We start from the raw sequence: 12,692 nt of genomic DNA on the forward strand, positions 1-12,692 counted from the left end.
GCAATCTGTCAAAAGTGTGAGACATGCATACACAACAGGAAAAGGTCAGTCTCTTCCATCAACTGTGCTGAGAAAACTGGAAATCTACATGTAAAAGAATGAATGTGGGTCCTTATCTTTCACCATACACAAAAACCAACTCAAAATGGATTGTAGATTTAAACATAAGACCTGAAACTGTAAAACTTGTAGAAGAAAACATGGGGGAAAACTCCGTGACATTGGTCTTGGCAATGGTTTCATGGATATGATCTCAAAAGTATTAGGCAACAAAAATTAAAATAAAGAAGTGGGGTTGCATCAAACTGAAAAGCTTCTGCACAGCAAAGAAAATAATCAACAGAATGAAAAGGCAACCTATAGGATGGGTGAAAATATTTGCAAACCATATATCTGATGGGGGGTTCCTTAAAAAATATCTTACAACTCCATAACAAAAAACTAATAACCTAACTTTTAAAATGGGCTAAAGGGACGCCTGGGTGGCTCAGTGGTTGGGCATCTGCCTTTGGCTCAGGGTGTGATCCTGGAGTCCTAGGATCGAGTCCCACATTGGGCTCCCTCCATGGAGCCCGCTTCTCTCTCTGCCTATGTCTCTGCCTCTCTCTCTATCTGTGTGTGTGTGTGTGTGTTTCATGAATCAATAAATAAGATCTTTTAAAAATGAAATAAAATAAAATAAAAATGGGCTAAAGACTTAAATAAACATTTCTCCAAAGACATACAAATGGCCCACAGTATACAAACAAAATGTTCACTGTCACCAAGCACCAGGGAAATGCAAATCAAAACCACAATGAGATCTCACCTCACACCTGTTTGGATGGCTACCATCAAAAATCAAAAGGCAACAGCTGGTGAGGATGTGAAGAAACTGGAACCCTTGTACACAGTTGGTGGGAATGCAAAATGGTGTAGTTGCTATGGAAAACAGTATGAAAAATCCTAAAAAAAATTAAAAATAGAACTACCATATGATCCAGCAATCCCACTTCTGGGTATATATCCAAAAGAACTGAAACCAAGATCTTGAAAAGATATTAGCATGACCATGTTCATTATAGCACTGTGGGGAAATTCTGAGTGTCTATTAATTGATGGGCAGATTTTTAAAAATGTGATATATGCATACAGTGGAACACTATTCAGCCCTAAAAAAGAAGGAAATTCTCTAACATGTATCAATGTGGATGGTCCTCGAAGACATTTCACTGAGTGAAATAAGGCAGACACAGAAAAACAAATATAGCATGATTCCACTTATACAAAGCATCCAAAATAGTCAAATTCATAAAATGGGATGGTGGTTACCAGGAACTAGGGAAAGGAGAAGGTGGGGAGTTATTAGTCAACCAGCACATTTTCACTTTGGTAAGAGTAATGAGCTACAGAGATCTGCTCTACAATCTGTATTCAGTCAACAGGGATGCATTCATTATACATCTAAAATTTGTTAAGAAGATAGATCCCATGGTAAGTGTACTTCCCACAATAAAATAAAGTAAGAACAGTAAAGAGGAATTCTCAAGAAGAAATTTTTAAAGAGAGAAAAAGAGAGGCATGACCAGGATTTCCTTGGAAAGTTCTGTTGAATCTCCTAGTCTCCTTGGGAAGGAATGTGGGTGAGCTTCAGCCTTGCGTTGCTTTCTTACCAGTGTTGTCTTGTGTGCCGAAGAGTGTGATGAAGACATTGGCATCTGTGCCTGCATTCTTCTTGTCTCCAGTCTTTACGGTCACTGAGAATGTGGTAGATTTGTCTGCCGGGAGAGGAGTGTGGAGAAGTGAGTGGTAAATTGCCCTTCCCACAGAGGGAGGAGGGAAAAACAAATTCAAATAAATTTATTTGCAGCATGTGTTTTTTGCAGTTGCCTTTAGTCTGGAAACTTCCTCAAGGCAGAGATGAGGTCTCTCTCCCCCACCTCCAGCTCACACAGGAAGCTCTCAATCAATAGAGTTGCAGGATGCTTAGGAGAGAATTGAGCTCATCAGCCGGAAGCCTGGTCTGACTCCTCTTGGTTGGGAAGAGTTTTAGGGATGCGAGTTTCAAGGGAGTCCTTGAAAGTTCATTCTTTCCCTTGACAAAAATGTATTGAGAGCTTATAATGTGCCTGGAGGGGAGGACACAAAACCAAATCAGAGCCAGCCACAACTATTCTATTCTAGCCTATCCTATCTTCTCCTATCCTAGTTCATTCCATTCTATTCCACTCCATTTCTGACAGTAACTCCATGCTAAGCCATGTATTTTACACTCAGACCTATGCTAGAGATGTTGGGACATGTCTTGTCACCTCCCCACTCTTGCCATGGAGCAAGGAGAAAGCAGTACATTGCCAGGGAAGGAGTTGCCCGGAGCCCACAGGGGAAGGGAAGATGGAAACCTGGGATGGAGGAGAGGCAGAAGGGAGGGATGCTGGAGGGAAGAAACCAGCTCTAGCTTAGGAAACCTTTCTGCTCCAGGGCCAGGTTGTCAAGGGGGTTGTTGTCACCACCACCCCCACCCTCCTCATCCTCGCTTGGCAGCACATAGGACTCGTCCACTGGCAACAGCTCCCGGGACAGCTGGCCATCATCCTCCTCCACTGCCAGCCAGCGTTGGCATGGAAAGTAGTACCTGTGGGGTGGAGAATGAGGAAAGGTTGGGAATGTCTCTTTAGAAAGGTCTCTGAGGGGGATCCCTGGGTGGCGCAGTGGTTTGGCGCCTGCCTTTGGCCCAGGGCATGATCCTGGAGACCCGGGATCGAATCCCACATCAGGCTCCCAGTGCATGAAGCCTGCTTCTCTCTCTGCCTCTCTCTCTCTCTCTCTCTCTCTCTCTGTGTGACTATCATAAATAATAAATAAAAATTAAAAAAAAAAAAAAGAAAGGTCTCTGAGTGGGGAAAAATTAGAGAGGGAGACAAACCATGAGAGACTCCTAACTTTGGGAAAAAACAAAGGGTTGCAGAAGGGGGGAGAGGATGGGGTAACTGGGTGATGGGTACTGAGGAGGGCACGTGATGGGATGAGCACTGGGTGTTAGACTATATGTTGGAAAATTGAATTTAAATAAAAAATGTAAAAAAAAAAAGAAAGTTAACAACAACAACAACAACAACAAAGGAGCATCTCATGAAGGAGCAGTGCTGGGCTGCAAAATGAGAGGCTCTCAGGGGCCTTCCTCCCCTTCCCCAAAAGCATGGCCCTCCCATCCTACCTAGCCTGGGGATCACCCCATTAGAGTCACTTGCCTGGAGCAGACAACAAACATGGGAACATAGTCTGAAGACACCCCATTGAAAACGGCTGTGTCACAGTGCCTAGAGCATATCAAACTTTCTCTCAGGGTCACATCGGAGGTATCTAGAAGAAGAGCTTCCAGGGACTATACCAGCCTTTTCTAGAATGAACCTGATAGCAAAGCTAAAAGCTACTTTAGCAGAGAATATTGTACATAGTAGGTGTTTAATACCTAAGGGCTGAATAAATGAATTTTCATGGAATGGTAACCCAATTATGCTTCTGAAAGGTACAGAGTGTGGCTAAGGAGGTGGCACAGCAGGCAGCTGGCACCACCTAGGGAAGGATCACCCAAGTTAGATCCTTCAGTGTAGAGGCTGAGCCCATTGAAGTGGGGATACCTAGACAAAGGGAAGGGGGGACCAGGGATGACAGAGATCGCAACATGGGGTAATTAAGGATCCGCCTCTACAGCCATACTGGGTTTGACTCCTGGCTCTGCCACTTACAGTTATATGACCTTGAGCAAGTTTCTTTGCCTCTCTGTGTTAGGATTGCCAGATTTAGCCAATAAAATCACAGGTCTCCCAGTTAAATCTGAATTCCAGAGAAGCAGTGAATAAGGTTTTAGCCTAAGTATAACATCCCTTCAGATTTAACTGGCCATTCTGTAGTTTATCCGGCAACCCTCCTCTGCTTCAGTTTACCATTCTGTAAAATGAGGATCATATTGCTTCTTCAGTTGTTATGAGGATTATGTGAGCTAAACATTTTAAAGTGCCTATAAAAATGCCTGGCTCTCAGTAAGAATTTGCTAATAGTACTGCTGTTGTTATTCTTATTATTGTACTTCCCTTTGTTTCTCCTCTGCCCATGCGTGGGATCTCCAGAGCCTGTGCCTGGACGGCTCTCCCCGGGTGCCCAAGCTCCCAGAACAACCTAGAGGGTCAGAGAATGCGGCCAGTGCATCTGTAAACTGAGGCCATTCCACCCCAACTCCACCCCTTCCCACCAGTCTGGATGCTGAAGATGCATTCAGGGACTAGTCAGTCTGGAAAAGAGGAAGTAGTATGGGCTGAGCGTCTCACCTCAGAGCCCCAAGTTCCCCTATAAACATTATAGCTTCCCAGCGCCAACATGTTAGAGGGTCAAAGGGAGGGAGGAGCTCAACTAAGGGTGATGTAGCCTAAATTGCAGTTTAATTAATGTTTAAGTGAAAAATGCATATTGTTCCACTTCCCGGTCTTTAAATTATGAACGAGAAAGTTACATTTTTATTCAACCAAATAACTTATGAATAATAGGCTTTAGCTCTAAATTATGGCCAATTAAAGGAGAGACAGAAATAAAGAAAGGAGTGGGGTTGGGGCAGAGGCAAAGACAATGAGAGTGGGAAGTTGAAACAGAACAAGGACAGAGGGAGAAAGAGACACAAAGAAGGAGTGGGAGACTTATTGTGGGAGAGAAACAAGTCAGATAGACCCAAGGAGTATGGCACACGCCTGCCCACGCCTGCCAAGCACACGCAAGTGCAGGGAAGCAGAGGCTGGCTTTCAGGGAGCGCCCTGTCCACTGTCCCTGAGGTACCTGTACTGGGACCTCAAAGCCAGTCAGCTGGGTGGCTGAGCATGGCCAGAGTGGCAGCATTTCTTCCCAGCTCTTGTCTCAGATTCATCTCCCTGGGTGGGCAGAGCCACAGCAGGGGCTGGGCCTTTAGCCTCTATCCCATGGTGCCAAAAAGTACCCACAGAAGATTTATTGTAGGATTCCCCTACCCCTTCCTCCCACAGGAATAAATCCTGCTCAACCAGGTCTCTGGGTACTGGGGAGGGGAGTTGCCAGGAATTTTGAAGGAGCAAAAGAGAAAAGCGGTGGGAAGGTGCACTGGCCAGGTATGCTCAGCACCCTGCTTAAGCAAGGGCACTGGAAGGAAGGGAAGGGCTTGGGTGAGAAGGAGGTTTAAACTGATTTTTGAAGCAAATCTTGGGATCACTCAAAGTACAGGTTTCAATCAAATGTAAAAACATTAAGACTGAAAAGCTTAAGGTTTAAAATGTATATAATTTTGTATGGACCTCTCCATTTTGTGAACAAGGGCTGGACCATGTCAAGTAGGTCAGCAGGTGATACTGGTGGAGTGGCATGGCCACAAGAGCATGAATCCAGAACTTAGAAATTCAGGGTTTGTGTCCCTGCTCTTCCCCTAAAAAGCTGCAGACCCCTAGGCCCTGAGTTCTACCACCAAGAAGGCCAGGTAAAATCATCTGTGTGGTCTCCTGTCTCAACATTCCAAGGTCCCTGGAGGAGTGAGGGGTTCCAGGTAACACCTCTAGGTGAAATGTAAAGGGAAAAAGTCCAACAAGTTTTTTGTTCAACTGTCTCTGGAAAGCCCATCTAATAGCATCTGTCTTTAAGAATCTTATGGGCTCCTCAAGTCCACAGTCAAAATGGGAGCCTATGTCTTAGGGCTGAAGACAAGCAGAGAAAGCATAACATAATTAGACTAAATGTGGACAAAACTCAGGACACTAAATATATTCCTAACTTGTAGCATTTGCCTCTTCCTCTTTGAACTTGAGTGCATTCGCTTTTGTTGCAGATCAAAAAGGCATCTAAAGTATTAAAGGAGGAAGGAAAATATGACACAATGTCACTTAATCAACAAGTCCAGGGGTATGAAAGTAGGGTAAGAAAGGGGTGAGAAAGTAGCAAAGCCAATGAGTGAATGACTTGACAAAGATGTGCTAGTTCAAGACAACATACGGGGTAAAATCCTAAATCCCACATTTCTGTCACGTGTTCTGAAATACAAACATCAGAGGTTCGTAGCTTTGGATATTAGAAGGACTTTGGATTTTTTAAGTCCTGGCTAATCTACTTAGAATCTCTGGGCTGTCAGGAATCTTTAAGAGTCAGTGTGTGATTTTTCATACCTTTTCCCACTAAAAGGATGACCTTGGAAACATATGTTGAGGAAACACTTCCATCAGCCTGGGTCCCTGAGTAATTACATTGAGCAAAGTTCTCCAATACCCTGTCCTGGACATGCAGTATGAGCAAGAAATAAACTTCTTTTTTTTTTAAAGATTTAATTTATTTGAGAGAGAGAAAGAGAGAGAGCACAAGCATGGAGGCGGGGGCGCAGAAGGAGAGGGAGAAGCAGATTTCCTGCTAAGCAGGGAGCCTGACACGGGCTTGATCCCAGGACCCTAGGATCATGACCTGAGCTGAAGGCAGACACTTAACTGACTGACCCACCCAAGCTCCCAAGAGATCGGCTTCTGCTGTGTTAAGCCACTGACATTTTAGGGCTATTTGTTATTCAGCAGAACCTAGACTATTCTGACTAATACAACTGGAGACACCAAATATGGGCATTATTCTCAATAATGAGGTCACTGAAGTGATGAGAATGGACGAATTTGTCCAGGGATCATATATTTATCTGTCTCCCCACCTTAGGCTAACCACAACCCCCTGAGCTTAGGTTCTCCTCCTCACTGCTGTGTTTACAGTCCCTGGAATACACCGGAAACCATAAATATCAATAGAATTGAAAGGTGTTGTCTCCTACCCAGGCGAAATGTTCTCATTCCCTCCTTCAAATTCTTGCAATAACTCTGTTTCTGAATCAACCATCATCCTTTCCTGGAAGATGCATTTTCTTTTTTTCCGACATTCTCCTTAGAATGTGGTACCCTAAAGCCAACCCAAGGCTCTAGGAACTACCCGAGAAGAGTAAAGGAGAGGAGCTGGGTGCTATCAATCAATCTGACACTTCTTTAAACTGTCAAAGTGGCCAGGGGTGGGGCCTCCAGGCTAGAGGAGGCAGGAGTCCAAACATACATGTCCCCAACTTCACCATCTACTCATAGCCCAAGAAACCAGAAAGGTCCTTCCATGAGAGGATGAGCCTGTGTGTGGAGCCCCAGTCAATCCATGGGAGATCACACACCCCAGCAGCATGTTGACTGCCTCAGACCAGCTTCAGACTCCTAGAGAGGACCTCAAGTACTCTCCATTTGAAGAAAAAGAGTACTCTCCTTTTTAGCAATTTGAATTGCAGATCCATCCACCTCTGCACGCCTCCTCCTATCTTCTCTTTCTGCATGCTTCAGGCTCAGTTGTTCTCCAGAGAAGGCAGTCTTGGTGGCCAGAAGGGCTAAGCATGGACCTGCTGAGACTCTGCTGAGTGCCATCCATGTGAGGACATTGGAGCCCTGAACACACTGAATCCTGCCTGGGTGACCTTACAGTGGTGGCAGGAGGTCACATCCTCTCTAATCCCACTGCCCAGGCCAAAATCTCCACGGATGCCTGACAGTAGCTGACAACTTGTTCCTTCTCTCAGTCCTCCTGCCTTGGCCTCAGCAGGTTCTCCAGGAGAGTTGGCCCACCAGGAGCTTATGTTCTCAAGCTCCCCAGTGTGGCTTTGGAGCAGCATTTCCCACCTCCAGCCACCTTTCCAATGTTCTCATCCTGTTTTCCATCCCTCCATGTCCCTCATGCACCAGCTGGATAGGATTGCTCACCACTTGCTGTACGTGCCCTGTGGCCCCCACATCACACTATTCAGCTGTTTTGGTATCCTTTGTTCCAAGCACCGAGCATCAAGGTTTGTGAAGGCCTATCTGAAATGCCCCCTCAGACAGAAGAGCACCTTGAAACCCCACCACAAAGTTCCTCTCCTTCCTCCCCCATCGGCATTTGGGGGCACCACCTTAAGACAGCCGCCACCTCGCTCTGCCTTGCAGTCCAGTCCCACTGCTTCATGATCGCCTTCATAATCCCACACATCATGGCCATTCCTTCCTAGCTGAAGCCATTTCTACACGTGGGACCTACTGGATTCATATTGCCAAGGGAGAAAAGCCCACGATGCCTTTTGCTGGGTGTCAGGCATCATGCTGGGCCCTTACATGGATCACCTTGGTTAGTCCACGTGACAACTTTGTGAGGGTGTTTTATTATACCCATTGTATGGATGGAACAACCAAGGCTCAGAGGGCCCCCCCCCCAAGGCCACACAAATAAAGAGAGAAAAAGCCAGGAATTGAAACTAAAACATCTGCTTCCCAGACCATCACAGAGTTTTCTGCTCTTTAAGGGCAGAGTTGGAACCAGCCTCCTGACCCTCAGCACTTGGCATGCTATGTGTTTGCTGAATGAATGAATAAATCAATCAATACATCAAACTTAATTTTTATTCATTAGTTGACTTAGGAAGTATTTATGCTATGCCTATTGTGTGCCAGGCCCCCTTCTAGGTACTGGGGGGGGGATTATTGTAGGGAACAAAACAGATGAAGTCATTAGCTTAGGCAGGGACCTTATATTCTGTATTGAGAAGAGGCACAATGACAAAATACTACAGTTGATGATAGGTCAAATGATAAGTGAGGTGTAGAAAAAGAAACAAAAGAAAAGAAATAAAAGTTCCAAGGTGGGAGATGGGATGGAGCCAAGCAGATGACACCTGAGGAGGGACCTTACCTAGAGAAAGTATGAGGGTGAGCCACTGTGGGAAGGAGTACCAGAGAGAGGGGATAGCCACATGTAAAGGCCCTGAGGTGAGACCATGGCTGTTAGGTTCAAGGAACAGTAAGGAGTGAACAAAAGGGAGACCAGGACAAAGAGTTAAGGAGGAGGCATGGGGAAGACCCCTGGAAATACTGTGGCTCTTACAGCAGGTTGTTGAGCAGAGGAGGAACACGCCCCTGTGGGCTGTACTGCTATAGACACAGGAGGTCTGTGATGCAGCATGGGGCCAGGAATGAGCCTCTGAAAAAGACTGGGGAAGATGGATACTTGGAGTCTAAGTCACACTAACAGGACAGGATGGTGAGGGAGGAGGAAGAGATGAGGGAGCCAGGAGTGGAAGGGGGAAGAAAAAGAGACAGAGGGAAGAAGATGAGTAATGAGAAGTGGTAAAAATACAAAATATTTGGGCATAAACTTAATAAGACAGTAGAAAATTGTAAAGCATTGCTGAGAAACTAGAAGGAACACTTGGATAAATGGAAAAGCATACCTGGGGGCAGCACTTAATATTCTAAATATGCAATTCTCCACACATACATTTAATGGCATAACAATCAAAGTTCCAACAGGATTTTTTTTCCAAATCACTTAATGTCTTGATTTGAAAAGGTAAGAAAAGCTAATATTTTAAAAGAATAATGGAAGAGGACAAGTACTGACAGAAACTAAAATAGATGATAAGGCTACAATAATTTAAAAATTGGTGGGCTGGCCCAGAAACATCAAACCAGTGGAACAGAGTTAACTAACCCTGACCAAGATGCAAGGGGAAGTCAAGGATGTTTGGTTCATTCCTTTTACTTATGTTTTTGATGGCACTTTATCTTTTTCAAGCTTAAATGCCTTAGATTTTCAGAACATCTTGAAAATAAGTTGGGTTGACATCATTAAGCCCATTTATCAGAAAAGCAGATTAAAGTCCATAAAGATGGTGCAAGTTGTTCAGGGTGACTGGCAAATTTCTGGCACGGGACTTACTGAAGCTCGGGACCCTGGTTTCCAGCCATGGGGTTGTCCCACTGCCCTTGTGTGCCGTCACAATGACCTCAATGGAAAACCATGTCACAGGCTATGCATGAGGTGTGCCTTAGAGTCCTCATCTGAGGCAATCTCTTGGGCTGATGGGGTAGAGTGGAGGTGGGAGATGGGGAGAGCCCCATCACCCCCTGCCCTGCACAGACGGGAACCCAAGAAGAGGGCATTCTCCAAGAGATCAGATTGTAGACCAAGAAGTGGAGTCAACTCATATTTATTTATTGGGCACACACTATATTCCAAGCACTGGCAGGCCCTCAGTGGCTCCACAACCCACTCAGGATCTTGCCTGCTTTCCTCTCTACCTCCTTACCCTCTCTACCTCCCTATCATACCTGGGACCTTCTTTCATGTCTATTGTCCCTTGGCCCTTTGTGCTCAAGAGGCAATGGGGCCTAATAGTAGAAACACAGCAGATTCATCATTGGTGATCTGGAGTTCAGGTCTTGGCTCTGGCATGAATTGGCTTCACCAACTTGGGGCATGATTCCTTCACCTGTCAGGAGTACAATATCCTCTTCCCAACCTAGATCCTGGTGGTAGCTGGGAATATTGAGCAGGGGTCAGTACACTATAGCCTGTGGCCCAAATGTGGCCCACTCACCTGTTTATGTACCTCCCATAAGCTGAGCATGAATTTTACTTTTTTAAAGTGTTGAAAAAAACCTAAGGAACGCATTATTTTGTGACATGTGAAAATTACATGACATTCAAGTTTCAGTGTTCATGAATAAAGTTTCATTGGAACACGGCCACATCATCCATTTAGGTATCACCTATGGCTGCTTCCCCACTGCCAAGACAGGTAGATTGACTGTGACAGAGACACATGGCCCCAAAGCTTAAAACATTTACTCTCTGGCCTTTACAGAAAAAGTTTGCTTACTAATCCTGGTCTAGAACATTAAAACAATGGTACTGGAAGCCACTTCATAGTTGAGGAGGGACTACGTCTGGGTATGGGGACTGGAAAGGACAGGAAATGTGACCTTCTGAACTGATGGATCTTAAGAACTGACAGGAGGCCCTACCAGACTGGCACCTGAGAGGGCAGTAGCTCCAGGGGACCAGGGGGAGGAAGAAAGAGAGGCAAAGGTCACCCAGCCACCCCATCCTCACTCTCAGACCTCTTTCCAGAACTGTCTCAGAGGCAGGCATGGCCTTCCCTCCCTCCCCTCAAGCCCACTCACGTGATCTCATTGTTCATGTCTGTGATGTCTATTCTGTCCAGGAACCAGCCTGGCCTGTTGCCTGAGTTGTCATGGCGAATCCGAATCTTGGTCAGAGCGCCCAGATCAATAGCATAGATGGTGAAGGTGTCAGTCTGGGAAGGGCCAAGGAAGTACTCAGAGGGCTGGCAGGTCCCTCCGCGCATGCATGCGCACACGCGTGTGCACGCGCGCGCACACACACACACACACACGGTGCCTCTACCACACACACAGTCTCGCCATCAGCCTCGCCCTCCAAGCACCTGGGGCAGCCTGGGGCCAGCTCTGGAAAACGCAGCCAGTTGACCGGCAGTAAGGTCTGCACTGTTGGTTTTTCAACCCCACCAGGAGTCGTCCCACTCTCACTGTGTCCCAGAGGATAGAGGGAGGAGCGGGAGGGCCATGAAGGTGACTGAGGGGCAGAGAGAAAGCAGGCTGGCTGGTCACCCACACTGGTGTAATGGGATGTGTGCGTGTCTGTGTGTGGGTGTGGGGGCTGTCATTGGGCATGCATGGAAACCCCACGCTATGTGTGCACCTGTGTGCATAAACCCCTTCAACCACACATTCTGACTAAGCACCTGTGATGAGCCAAAGTACAAATCCAAAGTGATTTACATAATTCAAAGTGTAAATCCAAAGTAATCTGCAAGAACAGGAGACTTGCACTTGCTCACCCTGTTGGTGGGAAGACGTGTAGACCATATGTCCATATACTGCACGAGGCCGCCTTAGGCCCTATAAGTGAAGGGATTCTTCTTGGCTGTAACTTTTTGAACTCTTTATAATGAAAAACATTTCAAGTCTACAGGAAACTTGCAGAAACAGCACAATGAAATTCTTCATGCCCTTCACCTAGATTTTGTGTTTGCTTGCCCTGTCTTTCTTTTTTGCTCATTGTCTATTTTTTTCTGAATCACTTAAAAGTAAATGACAGATACTGGGATTCTTCACCTCTAAATTCTTCGGCATGGCTTTTCCCAAGAATGGGTGATTCTTGTATAATCACGGGCCAATTACCAAATTCAGGAACTCTAACATTGACACAGTATTATTATCTACCATACAAGGCTGTATGCCGATTTCATCTAGCATGCGGGCCCGTGACACCCTCTCTAGCAGGTTTCTTCCTATCTAGGAACATAGTGGCTGTAATTTTTAAAGAAAACTATCAAAACGTGAATAAGCCCTAATCCTCAAGTCATAGCAAGGGTGTGTGGGAAGAAAAAGCAGCCTTTGAAGTAAATCAGAGGAACCCATGAGTACTTTCATGGGTTTGGTTTCTTTCTTTTCTTCTTCTGTGTAGATGAGGGAACATGGCTTTGAGATCAGGGGCAGGGATAAGAAAGGTGAGACAGGATGGCCTTTCAGCCAGAGGATACTGTAAAACTTTGAAGGACAAAGATGACAGCTGGATTTTTTGTGCTTTTCTCACTATACCTGGAAGAGGGGCTTGTGTGCATTTCTTTCAATGCTCGAAAGCCTTCATGACTCCCCCCCCAGCAGGACACATGGTCCAGACTTCTCGACTTTCTTTCAAGGCCCTCATGCCCTACCCCCATTCATTGGGCTCGTCAAGTTTCCCAGAGGCAGCATCCACCCTGGCTCAGCATTAGTACAGCACAGCAGGAAGATTCACGGTCCCGAGCTGGCCTTCCACATTTCCACCCCACGTCTTTGTCCTGT

At 45.8% G+C, this 12,692-nt stretch overlaps 1 protein-coding gene across 3 annotated transcripts in view; it reads right to left on the reverse strand.

Annotated features, from left to right (window-relative positions):
- The window catches only part of LOXHD1 (lipoxygenase homology PLAT domains 1), a 167,246-nt gene that overhangs the window by 56,564 nt on the left and 97,990 nt on the right, over positions 1-12,692 (reverse strand). For 2 of the 3 annotated variants that reach the window (XM_077900660.1, XM_077900657.1), the window contains 3 exons: positions 10,986-11,119; positions 2,448-2,614; positions 1,653-1,757 (listed from right to left, as the gene is read on the reverse strand). In XM_077900660.1, the coding sequence (XP_077756786.1) occupies positions 1,653-1,757; positions 2,448-2,614; positions 10,986-11,119 (406 nt within the window). Of the gene's footprint in view, positions 1-1,652; positions 1,758-2,447; positions 2,615-9,510; positions 9,763-10,985; positions 11,120-12,692 lie in introns of those variants that run through there. The other variant, XM_077900658.1, reaches the window with a different exon arrangement.

This window comes from Canis aureus, chromosome 6, assembly GCF_053574225.1.
Source record: "Canis aureus isolate CA01 chromosome 6, VMU_Caureus_v.1.0, whole genome shotgun sequence".
Classification (NCBI taxonomy): domain Eukaryota; kingdom Metazoa; phylum Chordata; class Mammalia; order Carnivora; family Canidae; genus Canis; species Canis aureus.